Source organism: Cucurbita moschata, unplaced genomic scaffold (genome assembly GCF_002738365.1).
Source record: "Cucurbita moschata cultivar Rifu unplaced genomic scaffold, Cmos_1.0 Cmo_Scf00015, whole genome shotgun sequence".
NCBI lineage: Eukaryota > Viridiplantae > Streptophyta > Magnoliopsida > Cucurbitales > Cucurbitaceae > Cucurbita > Cucurbita moschata.
Window position 1 is genome coordinate 3088067 of NW_019268531.1, and position 22266 is coordinate 3110332.

At 35.7% G+C, this 22266-nt stretch overlaps 5 protein-coding genes across 5 annotated transcripts; 2 read left to right on the forward strand and 3 right to left on the reverse strand.

Annotated features, from left to right (window-relative positions):
• Positions 1–379: 379 nt before the first annotated feature.
• Positions 380–3026, reverse strand: LOC111453163. The gene is made up of 9 exons (XM_023094139.1): positions 2799–3026; positions 2633–2718; positions 2323–2467; positions 2100–2238; positions 1167–1345; positions 953–1043; positions 799–857; positions 640–706; positions 380–548 (listed from the first exon to the last, which is right to left on the reverse strand). Exons 1-9 carry the CDS (start codon positions 2889–2891, stop codon positions 517–519), a joined length of 891 nt encoding a protein of 296 aa, XP_022949907.1. The 5' UTR covers positions 2892–3026; the 3' UTR covers positions 380–516.
• Positions 3027–3562: 536 nt separating this feature from the next.
• Positions 3563–6074, reverse strand: LOC111453165. The gene is made up of 5 exons (XM_023094141.1): positions 5599–6074; positions 5135–5222; positions 4805–5016; positions 4536–4712; positions 3563–3868 (listed from the first exon to the last, which is right to left on the reverse strand). Exons 1-5 carry the CDS (start codon positions 5788–5790, stop codon positions 3791–3793), a joined length of 747 nt encoding a protein of 248 aa, XP_022949909.1. The 5' UTR covers positions 5791–6074; the 3' UTR covers positions 3563–3790.
• A 469-nt stretch (positions 6075–6543) lies between these two features.
• On the reverse strand, positions 6544–8577 carry LOC111453160. The gene is made up of 4 exons (XM_023094136.1): positions 8433–8577; positions 7700–8352; positions 6674–7609; positions 6544–6609 (listed from the first exon to the last, which is right to left on the reverse strand). Exons 1-4 carry the CDS (start codon positions 8544–8546, stop codon positions 6591–6593), a joined length of 1722 nt encoding a protein of 573 aa, XP_022949904.1. The 5' UTR covers positions 8547–8577; the 3' UTR covers positions 6544–6590.
• Positions 8578–13491: 4914 nt separating this feature from the next.
• Positions 13492–16479, forward strand: LOC111453159 (heat shock cognate 70 kDa protein 2-like). The gene is made up of 2 exons (XM_023094135.1): positions 13492–13827; positions 14530–16479. Exons 1-2 carry the CDS (start codon positions 13614–13616, stop codon positions 16257–16259), a joined length of 1944 nt encoding a protein of 647 aa, XP_022949903.1. The 5' UTR covers positions 13492–13613; the 3' UTR covers positions 16260–16479.
• Positions 16480–18988: 2509 nt separating this feature from the next.
• LOC111453164 (dof zinc finger protein DOF3.6-like) lies at positions 18989–20147 on the forward strand. Its single transcript, XM_023094140.1, has 2 exons — positions 18989–19498; positions 19673–20147. Exons 1-2 carry the CDS (start codon positions 19084–19086, stop codon positions 20008–20010), a joined length of 753 nt encoding a protein of 250 aa, XP_022949908.1. The 5' UTR covers positions 18989–19083; the 3' UTR covers positions 20011–20147.
• The last annotated feature ends 2119 nt before the right edge of the window (positions 20148–22266 follow it).

Sequence of the window (22266 nt, forward strand, 5' to 3'; positions counted from 1 at the left end):
TGAATAGCCATACCATTTTTTTGTCATCTGACACATTGTTTCAAGTTCTAAGCCAAGTTTTAGGAAGATCATCTAAGATTTGCCTCGGCCATGTATTAATTTATTTTATGTTCTACAATATTATTCTATTAATTTAGTAGTTACAGAATGTGAATATAATAGTAAATATTTATATTATTATAATTATTTTTTAATCTTATAATTATGAAGGATATAATATATATATATATATATATATTATGGATGAACCCTCCAACATACCCCTTTTGAGAAGTTTATAAATCCATAAGAATTAAGTAAATTCTGGGTTTGTGGAATTAATCATGCAGCCTAATATAATCTTGACGAGCTAATTAATTAATTAATTAATCAATAAATACCCAATTCAAAATTAAAGTAGAGTTAAGTGAGTATTCATGAAATGCAAATCAGAGGGCTCTCTAATTATTAATATTTACTCAACAGTTGGGGAATTGAATGGTAAGAAAGGAATATTACCAAAACCACTCTAAACTTTTACCGCTTTCTTCCACCACCGCTCTTGCTGCCTGCACACCATCCAACTTTGTTTTATTTTGTATTCTAAATTAATTTGTTATTTAACTAATTAATTTTTAAAAAAATAAATAATAAACAAACCTCTTGGCTGTGATTGTTGTGGCTGTATGTCTGGCAAGTCTTCCTGGATTCCTCGTAACTTTCGATCCTATATTACAAATTAATAAAAATAATAAAAATAACTTTGAGAGTGCAGAGATATTTTCATTAATATTTCAATTCAGTAAATAAAGAAGTTACCGAGTCGTAAACAGGCAGCTGGTTGCGCCAAAACTCCATGGTGGGCAGAAGTAATCGCCCTGAATCCATGAATTCAAATCCATTGGCCATAACATAACAAAACAAAACAACAACCCATCGGCATTAGCCTCAACTTTGTTCTTCTCATTCTCACCTGATCGTGATCGCCCATAACTCAAACATTCTGGAGATATCATACACCTTTTCTCCTCCCTTTGCCTTGCACGCACACCAACACCACTTCCCTGAATCAACAACCACCATCCCATACACATTTTATGAGTTTCTTCAATCGAACCACACATTATCACACCAATCCAGTTCTAATCATCAACAGAATTGACAAACAAATGCCAGAAATAACTTACAGGTGAATCGAAAACGATCTTCTTCTTCACTTTCCTCCTAGATTCTCTCTCTTTTCTTCTTTTGTTTTCTACTTTTTCTTCTTGAATATCAGAACCAGTGAAAGGAACTGGAGCTTCAGTTGCATTTGTTGTCTGCATCATATCTTGAGCCATAGAATCTCCTTCATCCAATCCATTACCTTATTCACAACTTTTTCTCAGTTCTTACATTCATGAAGTTGAAATCAACTACATATTTTTAATAATGCAATGTCATGTTATAAAAGATTTAAAGAAAACCCAAAACCAGACAGATATTTTTCTTTGTGGTTCAACACATCGGTTAGACAAGGGAACGACACATTCCTTAAAAGGGTGTGAAACCTTCTCTATAGAGGACGCGTATTAAACCCTTGAGGGAAATCCTTAAAAGGGTGTGAAACCTTCTCTCTAGAGGACGCGTATTAAACCCTTGAGGGGAAGCCTAGAAGGGAAAGTCCAAAGAGGACAATATCCATTAGCAGTGCACTTGGGCGGTTAAAAATAGCATTAAAGCCAGACACCGAGTGGTGTGCCAGCGAGGACACTAGGCCCTCAAGGGAGGTGGATCATGAGATCCCACATAGGTTGGAGAGGGGAACAAAATATTGCTTACAAGAGTGTGGAAACCTCAAGGGGGTAGATTGTGAGATCCCACACTGTTGTAGTGGGGAGCGAAACATTCCTTATAAGGGTGTGAAAACCTCTCCCTAGTGGACGTTTTAAAATCTTGAGGGGAAACCCGGAAGGGAAAGCTCAAAGAGATCAATATGGGTTGTTATAGATTGCTAGGAAGAACTTTGGACCTTTTAGTCAAGGTCGATTGTGCTTAACAAGTGTTTGACATGAATCCAACAAGAAAAAGAGTGTCCCACATGCGCTTATCTACCAGTAGAAATTTGAAAATGCACTTACTTTTCGATCTACAACGCAAAGTGTCTGTATCAGAAATATTTCCCCCAGCAGCAGTATTATCAAAAGCTTCTCCCTGGAAGCAATTTGCTGCATAAGTTTCCCAGTTGGGAGGAAACCCAAACACAAAATGCTTGAAAACCTGTTTATAGTGAAAGCTACATTAAACCCAAATGAGAGCACCAGGAAATATAGGAAACAAGAACCACAAATTTGACATCCAAACCTCGGCCGTAAAGCCACTATCAGTAGTACGAAGTTTGTTTATGAAACCCTTAAGAACAACACAGATCCTATCAGCAGTCTCCAGAGTGAAAACATCGAATCTCTTAACAATGGGAGCAGAAGAAAATACTCGAACAGGTTGTCCCCTAAAACAAACCAATAAAAAGAAAAACGTAGAAGAGCGCAGAAAGAAAACTCCGGAGGAAATTTTCGAGTCGCTTCACGAAATGGCAACAGATTGAGGCAAAATGTGAAAGAAAACAGAAACAATCACAAAGAAAGCCCTAGAACGGGAGACAAAGTATGATTACGGTGTGGATGTTAGCCCAGCGACGGCAAGCGATTTCCCATTGGAGTCATTTTCAGCTCTGATTAACCACCAATCGAGCAAACAAACCTTATTTTCCGATCAATTAGACATACAATCAGAATCAGATGAATAAAAGTAATTGAAGGAAAGTTTGAAGGAGCGCTTACTGTTTTCTGGAAGTAAGAAAGTGAAGCGCGGGTGGGGATTTTGGTGTCGCTGACGGGGGTTGTTGGTCGATGCAATTCTGGAGTAGAAGCCATGGCGTTTGCGAAATTCGCCTGAGATTTTTAGAGGGATTTGCTTACATTAGGTTTTTGGCTCCTTTTTTCTGGGGAAGGTTTTGAAATTCATCGAGGAGAACGGCACCGGCGCGCGGGAATGCTTTACAGCCACACCCCACTGTTAGTTGTGATATTTACAATTTTACCCTCTTCTGCCACGTTTGACATCTTATCTTAGATATTTTATATTATATTAATTTAAATTAATTGTGCTTCTTATATTTTTATTTTAAATTAAAATATTGAATTGTGGTTTTTTATTGATTTTTTGTTAGCAAATTGTGTCTTATATTTTTATTTTAAATTAAAATACAATGAATTATGATTTTTTTAATTCATATGTTATAAATTCCAAGAATTTCTAGACGAGTTGACGAGATTATGCACAAAAACCAATTGAGTCGGGAATATCTAGCTATTCCTAAATAACTTGATTAGGTGGAGACTTTAATTTCATGCTCGAGCGCAAAATACAAAAGCTAGTTTTTATTTAAAAATGTACATTAGTTGTTTGACTATAAGGAATTCAAATATCGGTGAACGATCATAGAGTAAGACATCAAACCATAAATCTTTAGAACGAGAATTAAATGTTTTATCGACATCAAATATCTTAGTGTTGAAATTCAAAGCATAGGATAGAGGGAAAATATCAAATATGAATGCATAAACTAGGATTGATATTAAAACACTAAAGAGAAGACAATTCATAGCTTTTCATCTTGAGTTTCATCACGAGGAACACAGCCAAAGTGGGTTTGGCTTGATTGAATATCACAACCAAAATGACTTCATAATATGTTGGCATCAACAACTCAATGTTTGTCTCAAAGAAAAGAAGTTTACGTATACAGGAAATTAATGAAACAAAAACAACCTTAAAATATGTCTTGGTGGAAGTGTCCTGAAATAGATTGTGCCCTCTGCAGATGGAGATTCAATGTGTAATTTCTTACCTGCACAAAGACAATTCATAGCAACATAAGAATTTGTAGCATGTACTACAAAAGCAAATTTTCGGCATAGCTTCTCGTAATCTTGCATCGAGTAACAACTAACAAGGGATGACCATTGACTATTCGAATCATAAGCTGCATATTCAACAGTCTTAACTTCACATAATCTTGTTTCGAGTCAGGGTCTATATGATTCCCAAGCTATTATGGTGTTCTAATTCTATACGTTTACGCGTTCTTAAATTCCAATTCGAATTATGAAATCAACAGATGCCTTAAAAATTGAGTCATAGAATCGCTACGTTCCTCCATAACATAACAAAAAATGTGTAACAGCCCAAGCCTATTGCTAGCAGATATTGTCCGCTTTGGCCCGTTTACGTCTGCATCACGGTTTTAAAACGCGTATGATAGGGAGAGATTTCCACACCCTTATAAGGAATGCTTCGTTCTACTCTACAACCAATGTGGATCTCACAAAATGTAGCCTTCTAACATTCCAGAATATTACCAGGACAGCTAAGTTTATTAGGAACAAAAGATATTGAAGTAACATACTAACAAGGATGAAGACGATGATGTAAAAAAAAGTTAGCGATCGCAAGGATTTTAGCAGATGCCGTGATAACTCGAAGCAAAAAGACTATGAAGGAGTACATCTGCATACCTCTAAACTTTGAATTTGTTCTTGATACTGGCATAAGACGTGCTTTAACTGATGGACTTCTCTTGTCTTCTCTTCTTGCTCAAGATTCCGCTCGTGCTGAATGGCGACTGCTCTCTTTAAAATTTGGTTGTCATTTACCAAGCTTTGCAAATGCCCCTTCAAAGAAGCATGCTTTAACTGCAACATAATGTGGAGAGAAACGAAAATTTAACCTTTTACACTTCATCAAAAGGAGATTGAACAGTCTATGGATAATAATTCCACACTACCTCCTCTGATTCTCTTGAATGCACAGTTACATTATGTTCAAAAGCTTCTAAAATCCTTGCGGCTCGAATTCTAGCATCACCAACATCAACCGCGCTTCCCATTTCTTGCACAAACATGTCCACCCACTTGGATCCATGCATTCCATATCCTTCACCAATGGCCGAACCAGCATCGGTGGCTTCATCGACCTTCTCGTGTGACATTTCGCTGCCTGATTTCAGAAAAACCCGATTCGCTTGGAGTAAGATATCAAGGCCATGTATATATTATCAGTAATCAAACCTGTTTAAACCAATGTCAGATGACACACATGTATAATAACAACTTACATGTAGCTGTTCTCTCATCTGGGACCGTAGAACAATTTCCAATCGTTGCAGAATCGACACGAGCACTAAAATCATCAAAGGAAGGCGCCTGTAGAGCAACACTTGCACATTTAATCTTCAAATTATGATCCTAAGAACAGTTCCGACCCGCTAAACATGCACACAAAGGATAATCAGATCTTCCAAAAGCTTTAATTCATGACAAAGTGGTTGATTATAATGCCTATGAATATCCTGATATCAAACCATCTTTATGTCATTCCTTTCTGATTACATCTAGAAGCATTGGTTACAAACAGACAGAATCAATCAAGTGGAGAAGAAACAGTACTCCATAAAAAATTAAAAATAAAAACCTATACAAATTTTCATTTGAAAATTTGATGGAAAGGCTGAAACCAATAATCCAAGATAAACTAAAAACGGAATTCATAAAGCAACAACTGATGATCCTGGAAACAAACCTCGGCACCGACTCCAGGGAACATCTGAAGCAAAACCGAAGCAGAATCCTCATGTCCAGACCCGAACTCCGATCGGGTCGGGGATCCGAAACTGAACCACCGGGACCTTTTAGCGGAAGAACAGGCCGTCGGAGAAGAAGATCCAAAGATCTCCTCAAACCCAACCCGCTTTCCACAGACTCCAGCCGACATGGCCTCCTCCTCCTTAAACCCCCAAATTTATCGGATCAAAAACCCTAGAACGAAATTCCCAAATACGAAAAGGCGGAAAACCCCCAGAAAATCAGAAATCAAAAGGCTCTATGGTTTTAAAACAGAGATCGTCGGTGATCGGAAAATCGCCGCAATTCTGGAGAGGCAATCTGTTTGAAAACGTAGAAACAGATTGAAATAATGTAGAGAGAAATTGAGGGAATAGGGTTTGATGAAGGGAAAGAGAAGGAGCAGGTTGAAAGAGGGGAGGGTGAGGCGAGATTTTGGCGTTTAATGTGGGTTGGAATCTTTAGATATTTCCACCATTGAAGTTTACAGTTACGGTAGATGCACGAAAAAGATAAATGTATACCTATGCACAACACTATAGGGTAGACCAAATATACATTACTTTTTTATTTTTTAATTATTTCTTAAAATCTTTATCAAAATTTTATATTTTGATTTTAGTTATCAATTCTTTCTACCCGAATTATATTTTATCTAAAACTTACTTTTTCTCTTGAACGTGATCGAGGATCAAGCATATGTCAGAACTTATAATTTTCATACAGCTAACTTATTTGCTGAGTTAAAACAAGTGTCTCACCATTGCTATTTCACTTAGCATATTCGACCTTTTTAAAAAAAAAATTGTATTATACCTCAGATTAAATGTTCAAAAACCTATTTCAATCTGGCACATGCTATAAGTGGAGCAAGTTGCTCCGGTAATCAAGAGACTAGGTTAATTTTTTAATGCAATTATTGCCGCCCGATTGCTGCAAAGTTCTTGATATCTATATAGATACATCGCTATGGTTTTGAGTTCTTGATATCTATATAGATATATCGCTATGGTTTTGATATCTAGTCAGTTTCTTATGCACAGTAAGCATCAACTTTTCTTGAAAGTTCTTGCAAATCAATATGAATGGATGGATTCTCCAGTTTCAGCAGTTGGTGCACTTCCTTCTCCATCGCCATTGTTTCTCTCATCAAGCATTCCATGCAAAACCCAATTGAACTTAAGCGCTGTGTCATTTGGCCTTTCAGATTTGCCTCATCTTCACCATTTATGTAAGCTTTGCTCAGAATTTCATTTGCATGTTGGCAGAAGGAACCCATAATTGTCTCAATATCTTCTTCACTGAGAGCTAGAGCTCTGCTTCCATGGTTTGAACCCTTTTCCATCTCCTGCTTTTTGCTCTGCAATTCCTTCAAGGACTTTATCAGGCTCACCTTCTCCATGAACTTCAAAGAACATCCAACTTTTTTGCTGAATGCCTCCATGTCTTCACTTAAGTTAGAACTGTTGAGTTCTAGAGACAGAGAGCTCATTTCATGCACCAGAAATTGTAAGATATCTACTGATTTTTGCAGAGATTTCACAAGATTATCGTAGCAGCTAGCTTGGAAAGGTGTAGTCCAGAAATTTGGCTCAAACTCAGCTTCTATAATGAATTTTTCTAATTGACTAACATGGGATTTCAGATTTTTGTGCTGTTCTATCAATGGAATCAAAGTAGAAGAAGATTCATACGAGTTCTTATGGGGAATAAGGATTACCCTCTTGATGCAATCTTGAAGGATCTCTAAAGTTGTTGAGAACTCTGTTTTTGTCAAAGTTGCTGCTCTTGTTGGATTGAAAACAACCTCCACGGTCAGATAACAGAGCAATCCTATGCAAGCTTCTATGATTCTAGCATTTGCAAACTCAGATGGAATGCCGTAGTTCTTCCTCCCAAGAACAAGCAACGCGCCTAATGCTGAGGCGATGCCACCAGATTGACCATACATTCTGCTATGGATTAGAAAGCTGGAAAAAACAACCCAAGGGAGAAGAGGTAAGAGCCATAGATACTCATATTTACGCAAAATAAAGCAGCATACGACGCCATAGATTGACCCCATTGCCGTCCCTTGAGCTCGAGCGTTGGCGACTGTAAATATTGCTTGTCTCTCAGTTGCAAAGCTGATGGCAACCGTCAATCCTGACCAATACCCATTTCGCTTTGTGTAAGTCAGACCCAGATACACGGCAAGACCCAACGTAATCGAGCATTTCAGGGCAAAACAAAAACTCTTGAATGTAGGCAACATGTTCGACGAAATGCCCCAATGAGTCTTTTTTGTACAATCGTCCCCCAACTCAGTTGCCTCTCCCCCATTGAGTCTCCGACCTATTTTCACCTCGGAGACGAGATTCCGGGAAGCGGCGGCGGCGGCGGCGGAGGTTGAGTCATACAGAAGAATTTCCATACACCGCAAGAAGAACGAAACCGGCAGAATTTGAGGGATAATGGGAGAAATATTAATCAGCCGATGAGTTGAGAACGCGGGCTTCTTCTCCGGCGCAGTAGTGAAATTGAGCTGCTGTAGGTTCAAGATGGCCTTGGGTTTGAGATCGTTGAGCAAATTGCAGAGTTCTTCGTCCATTGCTCCGAAGGCAATGGAAGGGGAAGTCAGGGCAGCTTCCATTCCTCTCATTGCAACTTCAATTTCTTCCAACTTTCCTGCAATGTCGATGCCCGTCTGTGACCTTTCCCAGATCATTCCTCCCTGTGTTCATACCAACAAGGCTTGCATTAACCACTAAAATCCAAATCGCTACCGTGAAATTGAGGGTGAAGTTATCATACCATATTTTCTTTGATACTTTGAAGAAGCTTTGTTCCATATATCGATAGCGACTTGGCGTCGGCCATTGACGCAGCTGCCTCTGCTTTGCTCCCCGCGGCCAACCCATCCACCATGGCCGCCGTTCTCTCGCAGCCATTCTCAATATAGCCCCTACTAAGTTTCCTCATCTGCACTCGCACCAAATCAATTTATATATTTTCAAAAAAATATATTATTATTTTATTTCCACGTCAGATAATAATTTCAATAATTTAAATACTTTAGTTACACAATTGAAAAGGTTTTTATTAGATTTTAATGGGTTTTGTTTTAATTATTTAATTATTTATTCTTTGTCTCGTGCAAAATTAAAAGAAATTATAGGTCAAACGTTTTAAAATTTTAATATATTTAATTATATGTCTTCAATAGTTTTTTTATTATGATGTGATGTTTTAAAAAAATAAAAAAAATAAATAACTTTAATACATATTTTTATTATATTAATACTACTCAAAACCAAATAATAATAATAATAATCCTTTAAATTATATATATAATCAAAATTTTATTTTAACTAAAATTTTGGTCGTGATTACGAAGATAGTTGAACGACTCTCCACAATCCTAAGATATTATCCATTTCAAGCCTAAGTTCTTGTGGGTTTGCTTTGGGTTTCTCAAAAGTTCTCTCACTTATGGAGAGAGTATTCTTTGTTTATAAACACATGATCATTCTCTAAATTAACTAACGTGGTACTTTCATCGTCTAATAGATTTACCTGAAAGGAGGCCAGCTGTGGGTAGGGAAGCATCATGGCGGCGACGGCGGCAAGAGCTCCCGCAGCCGTACTGGACGCAACACGAATTGGGTGCATATAAAAACTCGTCTGACCGCCGTGAATCACCGTCCCGACGTACACGATCACAAGCTGTCCAAACGCGATTCGCTTCGTCAGCAAGTGGGTCCGCTCCGGCAAAGCCACCATAAACGCACTAACGGCCACGGCCACTGCCGCCGACGCGCTGCCAGTGAACCGCTCCGGTTTGATCAGCCACAAACACGGTACAGACGAGAGCACCACCAACGCCACTGCCCACATCACGTGCCACACACCCATCACAGCGTCGCCAATAGAAACGGCGTCGGAAAGCAATATGGAAATGATGGTGACGTAAGAGAAAGCCGAGAACGCCAATAAGTGCTTCACAGGTGCTGGTCCGAACACCGTGATGACGCCGATTATGGCACATGCCAAAGCCGCTCGTAGAGCCGAGCCGAGGCGCATCCTCCATAGCACCGCCGTCGTCACCGCCACCGTCATTATCAGTGGTTGTATGTATGCGGGGTAATAAGAGGAAGAAGAGGGCTATGTTTAAAAATAAGAGATTTTTGGTTGGCAGTGGGACAGAGGAATACTCCGACCATTTATTTTATAATTAAATTACATTACACATCTTACTAACATTTTTCTACAACATGATTACAAAACGTGTCTGTCTATATTTCATATATTTTTACATGCCGCATTAAAAATATTTGATTAATCCACCACATCTGAATGGTGTCAAAGTTATCTTATCTATACTCAAATAAATTACAAAGATATAAAAATAACAATAAAAAGGAAAGATATCTATCGTAATAAAGTAAATATTAAATATTTGTATTATAATAAAATATCAAATATAATATATATGGTAAATTATAATTTATTATTAAATATCCTTAACACGCGTTACTTTTTTATGGTTAAAATTATTAAGTTCTTTCACTTCTCCTTAAAGTAAAATTAAAAAAAAATTAATACCAACATTATATAAACTTTTTGTACACTCTTACAATAAATTGGGATATTAATCTTATAAGAACAACCATTAATATAACAAAAATTCCAACTTTATCCCTCAATGAAACAAAAATATCAATATTTTGGAATATTACAGAACTCACACATAAAAAATAAAGTAAAACTAAAATATTATGAAATTTTAAACTTAAAAGGATTAAGGGGTTGATCAAATTTCAACTATGTATTAAATATGATTAATTTACATTATTTATGTTTTATATTAAATGCCAATCATTTATTGGGTTACTTAAATACCAAGTTGAGCTAGTCAAATAATAACGTAGAAGGTTATTTTTGTCAATTCCCCATTATTGATAATTATCCAAAATTATAAAAATGCAACTTTAGTTAATTAATTAATTAAGTTTGGCCACTTTAATTTGTCAATAAACCAATAAATCGATATTTTTTTAGTTCAAACCACCGTATAAATAAAATAAATGCTAATTTAATTTGGAGTTCCAAAAATATAGGTGGAAATATCAACAAAATAACCGATATTTATGGAAGAATAATAAAAGAATTATTTTTTTAAATATTTTAAATTATTATTATTATTATTATTTTATCTTATAATCAAAATGTTGATTCACTCTTCTAATAGATGGAGTACATTTTTATAATCACTTTAATGTATTTAGCGCGTTTTTATAACGATTCGGTGAATTAAATTATGTTGATTCAGCAAAATACTATTTTGTTAAATACGTTACTAAATTGAGATATAAGATTTAAAATAAAAATACTAGTTTTGAAATTTTTAATTATTAAAATATATTTAGAGATGATTGATTCTCTGCCAGGTGGGTTACTAGTGGTCGGTCGGTTTATATCGTTCGTGAAAATCGACGGCTATAATGGATGAGTCCTTGGACTTCATAAGTTTTGCCTATGGCAGGGAAGATTGAACGTATGTGCGTACTTAATTAGTCTTTTTTTTTTTAATTTACTTTCATAAATATTTCGGATTAATAATTGAGATTTGTAAAATGAAGATGAAGATTGAGACATAGAACGAATGTAATCATATTCGGTCTTAAATTATGTTCCTGGTAGGCTCACTCGTTTTGGGACTTGACTTTCATGAAACATTATAATCAATTTCTACTCGAATCTAATTTTGAAATTAAATTATGTTCCTGGTAGGCTCACTCGTTTTGGGACTTGACTTTCATGAAACATTATAATCAATTTCTACTCGAATCTAATTTTGAAATTATTAGGAATGATGGAAGGTAATATTGGAACTTTTGAAATAACATGAATATTTCGAATAATATGAGTTAACAAATTATATGTACCAAGGAACGAGAAAAATAATCAATTTTTGCTTATACTTTTAAATTTTTATAAAGATTTAATCCTTTAAAATTAATAAATTTTTATTTTCCAAATATAAATATAACTTAAGACATAATTAAGGTATACACGATCTATTTAAATATAACGAAGTAAAAGAACAGATGGCAATGACGTGTCGGCCCAATTCACGTGGGCCATTTGGTACAGCCCAACGGTCCATCTCCAAAACCCTATTGGTTAGAAGGATCAGAAATGGTCACGATTGGATTGTATCCCGTTGCCATTTCTTTTTTTTTCTTTTATATATCAAATTATATTCCAACTAACCACTGTATTAATTTAATTATTAAATTTTTATATTCCAACTAACCACTGTATTAATTTAATTATTAAATTTATATAAATAGACCAATTTCGGGTTTTTGTTTTTTTTTTTTGTTAATTTAATGTAAATTAGTGAAACATACCAAAATCAAATGTAGAGTAGCAATATGAGATTCGAACTCATACGACATTGCGGGGACTTGTGTTTTTGGTAAACAGTTGCCTGGACCTGGTTACTGCGACCCCCTTTGTGATGAGGCACCCCTTCTCCCGAAGTTACGGGGCTATTTTGTCGAGTTCCTTAGAGAGAGTTGTCTCGTGCCCCTAGGTATTCTCTACTTACCCACCTGTGTCGGTTTCGGGTACAGGTACCCTTTTGCTGCAGGTCGTTCGAGCTTTTACTGGGAGTATGGCATGGGTTACTTCAGCGCCGTAGCGCCTGGTACTCGAAAATTGGCTCGAGGTATTTTCTCTACCTCTTCTTACCCTGAAAAGCACCTTGCGTCCTTGAACCGATAACCATCTTTCGGCTAACCTAGCCTCCTCCGTCCCCCAACAAGGGGTAATACAGTATTCACCATTGGAGAGGGAACGAAAATATAAGGGCGTGAAAAGGAAAAGTCAAAAGAGGACAATATATGTTATCGATGGGTTTGGGCCATTATAAATAGCATAAGAGTCAGAACATCAATGCAGACGTTGTACTTGTAAGCATGGCGGACTGTGAGATCTCACATATATTAGCGAGGAAGCTAGTCTTCAAGCGAATAGATTGTGAAATTTACATTAGACAATATCTACTGAAGAACACGCGGAGTTCAGTCGAATTGAAATGAAAGCACTCAAGATGAATGAGACTCAACCCTTTTCCTTTTTTAATTCTGTAAGATAAGCTGAATGTATGATCAGCTACGGAACCTGACCCGATATGCCCTGATGAGTTACTTCATATGAACCTTTGCAGTAGAAGAAATGAATGAAATTCGGAACTTATTATTTCAACTATTTATCGGAAGTAAAGACGAAAGAAGAATGAGACTGATTGAACAAGGTAAACTCATGAACCTTTGACTGATTGAACAAGGTAAACTCATGAACCTTTGACTGATTGAATGAGGTAACATAGGCTTCTCTCCTGAACCTCTCCAACTCGGGGGCGGATTGAAGTATGAGAAGAAGAAGAAAGATGAATTCGACTTTAACTCCTAGATTCCGGATTCCTTCTCAATCACTACTGAACCTTAACTCCTACTATAAGATCTCATATTGAATAATATCGTAAATATTAAAAATTAATGGTGATATTTTTTTTATACTATTCTCAAAATTTAAAAAATATTTATTTTGTATTATGATTTAGATTAAAATGATAATTAAAAAAAAAAATTGAATTTTGGTTACAGATTCGCTGGATGTGATGAGCCAGAGGTGGGAAAATACATGGAGGAGAGGGAAAGGGGGAAATCTGAAGTCTAACTTAGACCTTGTACAAGGAAATCCGACCGTTCATTCTCTTTCCAATCGAACGGGTCAAAAACACAATAGGCTTCGAACCTTCTCGAATTTTTGAGTTCTCTGGTTATATATAATCATCTCATTTCCCTCTGTTTAGCCACTTCATATAACCTAGTTTCGCCTCTTTCGTCCATTTCTCTTTTTCCTTTCAGATCTCCCTTTCCATTTCTCTGTTCTTCCTTGCTATCACCGTAGCAGAACAAGAAAATGGCCGGCAAGGGAGAAGGTCCGGCTATCGGAATCGATCTCGGAACCACCTACTCTTGCGTTGGTGTCTGGCAGCACGACCGTGTTGAGATCATTGCTAATGATCAGGGTAACAGGACCACCCCTTCTTACGTTGCCTTCACCGACTCTGAGCGTTTGATCGGTGATGCTGCCAAGAACCAGGTCGCCATGAACCCAATTAACACCGTTTTCGGTAAGATCTAACTTCTTGTATTGCATTTTGTTTTTCTTTGTTTTTAGATCTGTCGTTTATTTGTTTCTGTAAGACTTTTCTACGGCTTTGTTATGACTACATAGTTGCCTCGGTTTTTTGTTTTTTATTAATTTTGTTCCTGATGATTGTGATTGGCTCTGAATATATTCGTATTTTGTAGATCTAGTTTTTTTCTTGGAAGTTCTTTTGGATCTGAGTCTTGTTTGAGCTTTAATCCGTATATTGTGGATCCGTTGTGTTCAGTTATATCATGACTTAGATATTTGCCACGACTGTAATTTAGTTTTGACTAGATCGACGAGAATAATTATTTAGACATGGAGAGCACTTATGTTCATTCTGTAGGTTCTGTTGGCCTTTCTTTTACTGTTTTCTGGGAATATGAAATTGACTGGATTATTCTACTTCGATTTTAAGTATGAACTTGGAAATATGAGTTTTTTTTTACTGTTTTCCCTTGTGTGTTTAGTTTAATTTATTAGAGCAACCTGCATCAGTTGTAGTGTTACGTTAGTGACAAATATTTTGATGTCTTTTGGCATCGAGGATTTCATTCATGTAAGAAACAATCGCATGATAATGTTGATGTTGTGAACCTGCCCTGTTTACGTCTTCGAATTTCCTTTTGATATGTTAGGTTAATTGAGTTTTCAACTGAATGACCTGATTAACTGCGTGCAGATGCTAAGAGGTTGATTGGTAGAAGATTCAGCGACGCTCCCGTCCAAAGCGACATTAAGCTGTGGCCATTCAAGGTCATCGCAGGTCCTGGTGACAAGCCTATGATTGTTGTTAGCTACAAGGGAGAAGATAAGCAGTTCGCCGCTGAAGAAATCTCTTCCATGGTTCTCATCAAGATGCGTGAAATTGCCGAAGCTTACCTCGGTTCCACAGTGAAGAACGCCGTGGTAACTGTTCCTGCTTACTTCAACGACTCTCAACGTCAGGCCACCAAGGATGCTGGTGTCATTGCTGGTCTCAATGTCATGAGAATTATCAATGAGCCCACGGCCGCTGCCATTGCCTACGGACTTGACAAGAAGGCAACCAGTGTCGGTGAAAAGAATGTTCTGATTTTTGATCTAGGTGGTGGTACCTTTGATGTTTCTCTACTTACAATTGAAGAGGGTATCTTTGAGGTGAAGGCCACCGCTGGAGATACTCACCTTGGTGGTGAGGATTTCGACAACAGATTGGTCAACCACTTTGTCCAGGAGTTCAAGAGGAAGAACAAGAAGGACATCAGTGGCAACCCAAGAGCTCTTAGAAGGCTGAGGACCTCTTGTGAGAGAGCCAAGAGGACTCTCTCATCCACTGCTCAAACCACCATCGAGATTGATTCCTTGTACGAAGGAATCGACTTCTACTCAACAATTACCCGTGCCAGATTTGAAGAATTGAACATGGATCTTTTTAGGAAGTGTATGGAGCCCGTTGAGAAGTGTTTGAGGGATGCCAAGATGGACAAGAGCACCGTCCACGATGTTGTTCTTGTTGGAGGTTCTACTAGGATTCCCAAGGTCCAACAGTTGTTGCAGGATTTCTTCAACGGTAAGGAGCTGTGCAAGAGCATTAACCCTGATGAAGCCGTTGCCTACGGTGCTGCAGTCCAGGCTGCCATCTTGAGTGGTGAGGGCAACGAGAAGGTCCAGGATCTTCTTCTCTTGGATGTGACTCCTCTTTCCCTTGGTTTGGAAACCGCCGGAGGTGTCATGACTGTTCTGATTCCAAGGAACACCACAATTCCCACAAAGAAGGAGCAGGTATTCTCTACCTACTCTGACAACCAGCCCGGTGTGTTGATCCAAGTGTACGAAGGTGAAAGAACCAGGACCCGCGACAACAACTTGCTTGGAAAATTCGAGCTCTCCGGAATCCCCCCAGCTCCCAGGGGTGTTCCTCAAATCACAGTGTGCTTTGACATCGATGCCAACGGTATCTTGAACGTCTCTGCCGAAGACAAGACCACCGGCCAGAAGAACAAAATCACGATCACGAACGACAAAGGAAGACTCTCAAAGGAGGAGATCGAGAAGATGGTTCAAGAAGCAGAGAAGTACAAGTCTGAGGATGAGGAGCACAAGAAGAAGGTGGAAGCCAAGAACGCCTTGGAGAACTACGCTTACAACATGAGGAACACAGTGAACGACGAGAAGATCGGTGCCAAGCTTTCCCCGGCCGACAAGAAGAAGATTGAAGACGCCATCGAGCAGGCCATCCAGTGGCTCGATGCCAACCAGCTGGCGGAGGCCGATGAGTTCGAGGACAAGATGAAGGAGTTGGAGAGCATCTGCAACCCAATCATCGCCAAGATGTACCAAGGTGCCGGAGCTGACATGGGCGGTGGTGCTGATGACAGCGTCCCTGCGGGCGGTAGCGGTGCCGGTCCCAAGATCGAGGAAGTCGACTAAGCCTTCTATCTCTCATTCTACAACGTCGGTCATTGTGTTGCTTGTTTTTTATTTTTATTTTTGGAACATCGATTTTGAAGAATTATTATCCTTGGGTGGCTTGAATTAGTGAAAGCCACTCCCCCCCTGTTCACCGGCCTATTTTATTTTTGCTCTCTATATTCTATTGGAAAGACATTTTAGTTGTTGAAATTAAAATTATTTTCATTTTCATTTGAATGCAGATTGGTTATTCATCTAACATTATTCTCTTTTTATTTTGTGGGTGAGATTCTTGTCGGTTATTAAGAAAAAAATTTCGTCAGATATGAATGAATATTAAGAAAAAAAATAGAAACTGAAAGAACAAGCAACCTTCTCGAAATCACATCTTACTCCAACTTTACCCACGACACAAGCATACCATCTTTTAATAAATATTGGTTATATAAATAAAAATTATGAAAATCTTACTTTTAATGATTTGTTTGTTAGGAAAATGGTTAACTAAAAATTGAATCAAAACAAGGAAATCATTAAAAAAATCGAATTGTGAAGGGATATAAATATGAACTAATAAAACGTGTTAATTTAAATTTAACACAATCTAAGATTTAAAAAGAAAATATATAAACTAATATATATACTACTTTCAATTACGTAAATTAATAAAAAAAAAAGTAACCAAGTTGAACATAATTAACTACGAAATTGAAGACTAATTTTGGAAATGATTTATGAGCTAGGAAAATAAAAAAAAAGAGTAATTCAATAAAATGGTATTAAAATAGACACTTGGAAGGGAGAGTTGAAGAGATTAGGTTGGAAATCCTTGAACATAACCAACTTACTATTGGGCCAGAAGTGGGTCCTACCAACTAACTCAAGCCCAATATTAAAGCTTAAACCTAGGCCCATGTGAGTTCCCAGCCTCCCTTTCACTTATTACCAAAATAATAATAATAATTTTTGAGTTTAGTAAGATTTCTATGGTTTGTTGACGTTACAATTTAACCCTTCAATTAATTTCATTTCTATGGTTTGAAGGGTTACATTGAATTTATAAATTTTACACTTTTATCTCTAAATTTTTATTAATATTTACTCATCTAGATTATTATTATTATTTTTTTTTATAGATTATTTTAGAAAGAATGGAATTAAATTAATTTTCATTAACTTTTCTTCAGCATTAATTATTTAACATTAATTAACGAAAACTTAAAATTAATGACCAAAAGTTAGTATCAGTGATAATTCAGAGATAAATATGTAAAATCTAAAAATTTAGAGAATGAAAATTATTCTTCAAATTTAGATATCTAATTTTTTTAGTATCCATCAAATATTCAATCCAATACATTCACATAATAAATAAATAAATAAAATTATTTATTGATTGATTTATTTATTTACATATAGGTCAAGTTCTTTAATGTATTACTGGTGGCCATGTGGTGGTACGTACGACTAGCAGCTTTCCATTAAATTCCCATGCAAATATTTTAAAAAAAACAAATTCAAATTTAGGATTAAAATTTCGACACTTATCTAAATTATATATTTGGCCTTTCAAAATCGATTACACTTTTTTTTTTTTATGAAATATTTAAATAAAAAAGAGTAAAAATAAACAAAATTATAGATTAAAAATTAATCAAATATGAGTGAGACCCCAAGCATATAATTTTTTTATATCCAAAATAAAAATAAAACTCGGATTTTAAACAAGAAAAAGAAAAGGCAAAAATAATGTTCCTTATTTTCAGAGGAATCTCTCAGTCCCTCAAAATAGAAAAAAGATAAATAAAATAAAATAATTATTATTACTTTAATGAAGCAAAGATCCATGTAATATTATTCCTTAAAATAATTATTTTATTGAAATTTAAATAGAAACACTTGCAATAAAGTTTTATTATTATTATTATTATTATTGGTCTGAAAAAAATGACCCACATGACCCATGTGTGATAAAGGTTCATTTGGTCAGGTCCTTCACCTTTTGTAAGAGCCCCAAAGCCCTAAAGAGACACCCTTTAATTTTAAGTTCAATTATTATTTTCCTCTACTCTTTCCAATTTTGTCCCTTTAAATTCTAAATCACTTCATATAATTTAGTCTTTTCCATAGCAAAAATTCATTTCCTAATTAGTTTCCATTTCCTAATGAGAATCGACCACTAGGTTCGTTTGTGGTTTCATGCACGGCTAGGAATATATTAAGTTGAATATATAAATAAATTATGCTGTCATGGTGCTAGCTCTGTGTCACGTTCATACTTGTCCTAGACATGTTGTCTATGCCACATGTCGAATGTCTCCGTCATGATTGTTCCAAACCCTCTTTACATGCTTTCATTTTAGATAAGTCTTTACTATTTCATGTTGTGTCAATATAAATGTGTATAACAATGTTCACCAAAATCATGTATATACCTTCCAAAATGTACTATAAGGAAGATATGACTAGTCGTCACTTCTTCCTATTCGGGCTATATGCTATCAAAGCCGTTTTTTAGAATATTTCTCTCAAATATAACTCGAGACTCGAACATACGTCTACGTTATCTGTAAAGTCTAAATTTTTCAGACATGTTCGCTGGATTAGAACAAGTGTTACACAGTTATTGTCCCGTTGTCGTAAGAGTGCGATTGTGACGCTACTTATTGATTAAGAAACGAGGGAGCTTCTCCATCACAACCCTAAAGAAAAAAACAAAGCAATAATTACAAAAAGAGAAAATTAGTGAGAATGTATAAAGAATAATGACATGAAACTTTCTCTCTCCCCCTCTTTCCCTCTCTCTCTCTAAAAACCCATCAAAGCTTTTACAAACCCATCAATGGTGTTTCCCTCTCACCCATCTAATTATCTTGATCCAACAACCCATCAATGGCAACATCAAACCCCAACCCATCAATCTGGGACCAGTTTTCAGCTCGTCTCGCCGCCACGGGCGCCGCCACAAGTCCGCCCCGGCTCGATGGTGGATCGTGCCCGAATGGCGAACCTGCCGGTGCCGGAGACAGCCCTGAAATGTCCAAGATGTGAATCAACTAACACAAAGTTTTGTTATTTCAACAACTATAGCCTCTCTCAGCCACGCCACTTTTGCAAGACCTGCCGTCGTTACTGGACCAGAGGTGGCGCCCTTAGAAGTGTCCCGGTCGGCGGCGGCTACCGCCGGAATAATAAAAGAACCAAAAGTACCTCTAAATCTCCGGTTAACTCCCAATGCCAACCGACGACTACCACCGGTACTTTCTTATACGAACTCATGAAATCTTCAATTATTGTTTAGATCTAAAAAATTATCGACTCTCATTATCGAATATTTTTATTTTTCAATAATATGTGGAGCCGAAGATTCGAAAATTTAATATTTTGGTCGAGAGATGATTAAATTAAAAAAAAAATACATTAAATTTCAGAGATATCAGGAGGAGAAACAATGAGATTAAATTACATACAAAATGAAAGAGGTATGGATTCAACTCATCCCCCCATTGGGATAACAAGCTTCTTAGGGTTTGATCAAATTCAATGGCGGCCACAGCTTCAGCTACACCGAACGCAGCCAGCTCGGTTGCTCGGAAACGGTGGTGGTGGTGGCGGCGACGACGCATCGTCGAGCTATAGCATTGTCGGGAAGATGGAAGCGACGAAAATGGAGGACGATGGAGATCACCATGTGAATGTGGGAAAGCCATTTTGGGATCGCCATTATTGGAATGCTTTTAATCCTTCATCTTCTTCTTCCCATTTATGAGGGTTTGATGATCTCTTTCATTAACAACTTTCGATCTTTTTTTGTTCGTAAATTAGGGTTTCATGTTGAAGAACTCTTTTGGGTCGTTTTTTAAATGTGAAGAGAGTGCTTCGATTTATGTATTTGATTGTGTTTTTTTGTAAAGTTTAAGATTTAGATTTAACACACATCCGCTCGTAAAAAATCTCGAGCCTGATCTCTCGTGAGGAGATAACGATGTTATAGATTTATTTGATAATATTCTCGTTTTTCTCGTATTTAATTTATGAGTGTTTTAGAAAATTATAAATTAAATTTTAGATATATCTAAAAGAAAATAAAAAAATTAAGCCTAAAAGATATAAATAATAACTGAAAATAATTGTAATAAGACACATTTTTAATCCTTTTTATGAGTAACGCACTGGTTTGAAACGAGGAAGATAATCGAAGTTTTACTTTTACCTCCAAACTGATTGGAAATAAAGTTCTAATTTGGTCGTATTTTTCAAGAAAAACAGTAAATTAATAATAATTACTGTTTTCTTTTTTTTCTCTTCTGGTTAATCTAGAAAAGTTTAATGGCTTATACCCTACATAATTACTTAATCATGACTGAATTATTAAAAATAGGTTAAATTAATAAAAACCCGCCTTAAAAATTTATATTTTATTTAAAAAATATCTATAAATTTTGAAAGAAAATCTAAAAACTATCGGTTAATACTTTGTTTAAAAAATAACCTTAAACTTTTAATAATATTTCAAAAATATCCTTAAACTTTAATAGTGTTTCAAAAATCTTTATTTAAAGGTATTATTGAAACTTTGAAAAATTTAAAAGTATTTTTAAGACAAAATATAGAATAACGTTTATAATATATTTGGTGTGATATAGGTTTCAAAATGTTGAGGATCATTGAGTGTGAGTCCCACATTGGTTAATTTAGTGGAAGATCATGAGTTTATAAGTGAGGAATAGTATCTCCATTCGAATGAGGCCTTTCGGAAAGTCCAAAGCAAAGCCATGAGCGCTTATACTTAAAGTGGACAATATCATATCATTGGAGAGTTGTGACTCCTAACATGGTATGTGCATCTTTGTACAAAACTTTTATTAGTGCTTAATAAATTTTCAATTTTGTGTCTAGGTTCTTGACTTATTTAATATATCTGTTTGAACTCAACAATCTATTACTTCTTTATCTTTTGAGTTGTTTTGCCTCGGTCGCTGAGAATGATTCTGTTCTAGTTTATGATCTATTAAAAGTAGAAGACGCTCTATTGATATCTTTACGAATAGAAAAAGATTGCAGTCGATTTGATAATAATCGAGTGACATTGATTTTTCGAAGAAAATCGAGAAAAGATATCAAAAGTTGAAAATTTGAAGAAAAGAAAAGTAATTTTGCATTGATGTGATTTGTAGTAAATAAATGGGTAACATAAAGGCCTAAAGTTTGTCAGGTTGAGTAAGACCAAAAGCATTCAAAAGTGATAATCTTTAAAAAGCCACTGAATTTGGGCAAAAAACAATGCACCAAAATCTTATCTTTTTTATTTTATTTTTGGGTTCACTGCTTCAATTAAAGCTGTTTTATGATTCCAAATTTCATAAACATATAAACATTATCTTTGCTTCAACCAAAAGTTTATTATTATTTCATCCACTTACTAATAATTAGACTAAGTCATAAAATCCTCATATACTTTATTGCTCGTTTAATAAATATTTTTATTTTTTCAACGTCGTTACTGTCGATATGTATATATATACATTTCAAATTTACACGTAAAGTACAAGTTTTTTAGAATGTTGAACAAAAAACTAAGAGAATATTGACTTTAAAATAACATCGTGGTGATAGGTCTTTAACCTTTTATCCAACATTCTAACGATTTTTCGTTAAGAATATTTTTGAAACATTTATGAAAGGTCGATAGTAATATTGCAAATTTTGAATAAAAAAAATATACAATTAATTTAAAGAGTATTTTTTTTTTGTATAATAGTCTAAATATTAACTTTATATTAATGTTAATAATTAATTTTAAGATTTATTAAAGTTAAATGAAGTAAAATTGAATAAGACTTGAAATACTATCAAACTAATATTCAAGCATAAATCTTGAAACAAGATGTGTAATTAGTTTGGAAATAGATTATCACAGAGTTGAAGAAATTAAATTTATAATTTTATCTTCAATTATTTTAATAAAAATAAACTAAGTTATAGAGAAGTTAGGAGATTAAAAAATAAGTTAAATTAGGTGGGC

What these genes read in the sequence shown, in the direction of transcription:
- LOC111453163 (XM_023094139.1), bottom strand. Translation starts at nt 2,891, where the DNA reads ATGGCTTCTACTCCAGAATTGCATCGACCAACAACCCCCGTCAGCGAC. An exon ending in TTTGCGTTGTAGATCGAAAA is followed by an intron (nt 1,346 to 2,099) that starts GTAAGTGCATTT and finishes GTTGTGAATAAG; the next exon opens with GTAATGGATTGGATGAAGGA. An exon ending in AGCTGCCTGTTTACGACTCG is followed by an intron (nt 707 to 798) that starts GTAACTTCTTTA and finishes TTTGTAATATAG; the next exon opens with GATCGAAAGTTACGAGGAAT.
- LOC111453165 (XM_023094141.1), bottom strand. Translation starts at nt 5,790, where the DNA reads ATGTCGGCTGGAGTCTGTGGAAAGCGGGTTGGGTTTGAGGAGATCTTT. An exon ending in TCCCTGGAGTCGGTGCCGAG is followed by an intron (nt 5,223 to 5,598) that starts GTTTGTTTCCAG and finishes GTTGCTCTACAG; the next exon opens with GCGCCTTCCTTTGATGATTT. An exon ending in AGATGAGAGAACAGCTACAT is followed by an intron (nt 5,017 to 5,134) that starts GTAAGTTGTTAT and finishes TTCTGAAATCAG; the next exon opens with GCAGCGAAATGTCACACGAG.
- LOC111453160 (XM_023094136.1), bottom strand. Translation starts at nt 8,546, where the DNA reads ATGGTGGATGGGTTGGCCGCGGGGAGCAAAGCAGAGGCAGCTGCGTCA. An exon ending in AAAGTATCAAAGAAAATATG is followed by an intron (nt 8,353 to 8,432) that starts GTATGATAACTT and finishes GTATGAACACAG; the next exon opens with GGAGGAATGATCTGGGAAAG. An exon ending in GCTCAAGGGACGGCAATGGG is followed by an intron (nt 7,610 to 7,699) that starts GTCAATCTATGG and finishes TGTTTTTTCCAG; the next exon opens with CTTTCTAATCCATAGCAGAA.
- LOC111453159 (XM_023094135.1), top strand. Translation starts at nt 13,614, where the DNA reads ATGGCCGGCAAGGGAGAAGGTCCGGCTATCGGAATCGATCTCGGAACC. An exon ending in CCCAATTAACACCGTTTTCG is followed by an intron (nt 13,828 to 14,529) that starts GTAAGATCTAAC and finishes AACTGCGTGCAG; the next exon opens with ATGCTAAGAGGTTGATTGGT.
- LOC111453164 (XM_023094140.1), top strand. Translation starts at nt 19,084, where the DNA reads ATGGTGTTTCCCTCTCACCCATCTAATTATCTTGATCCAACAACCCAT. An exon ending in CCAACCGACGACTACCACCG is followed by an intron (nt 19,499 to 19,672) that starts GTACTTTCTTAT and finishes ATTAAATTTCAG; the next exon opens with AGATATCAGGAGGAGAAACA.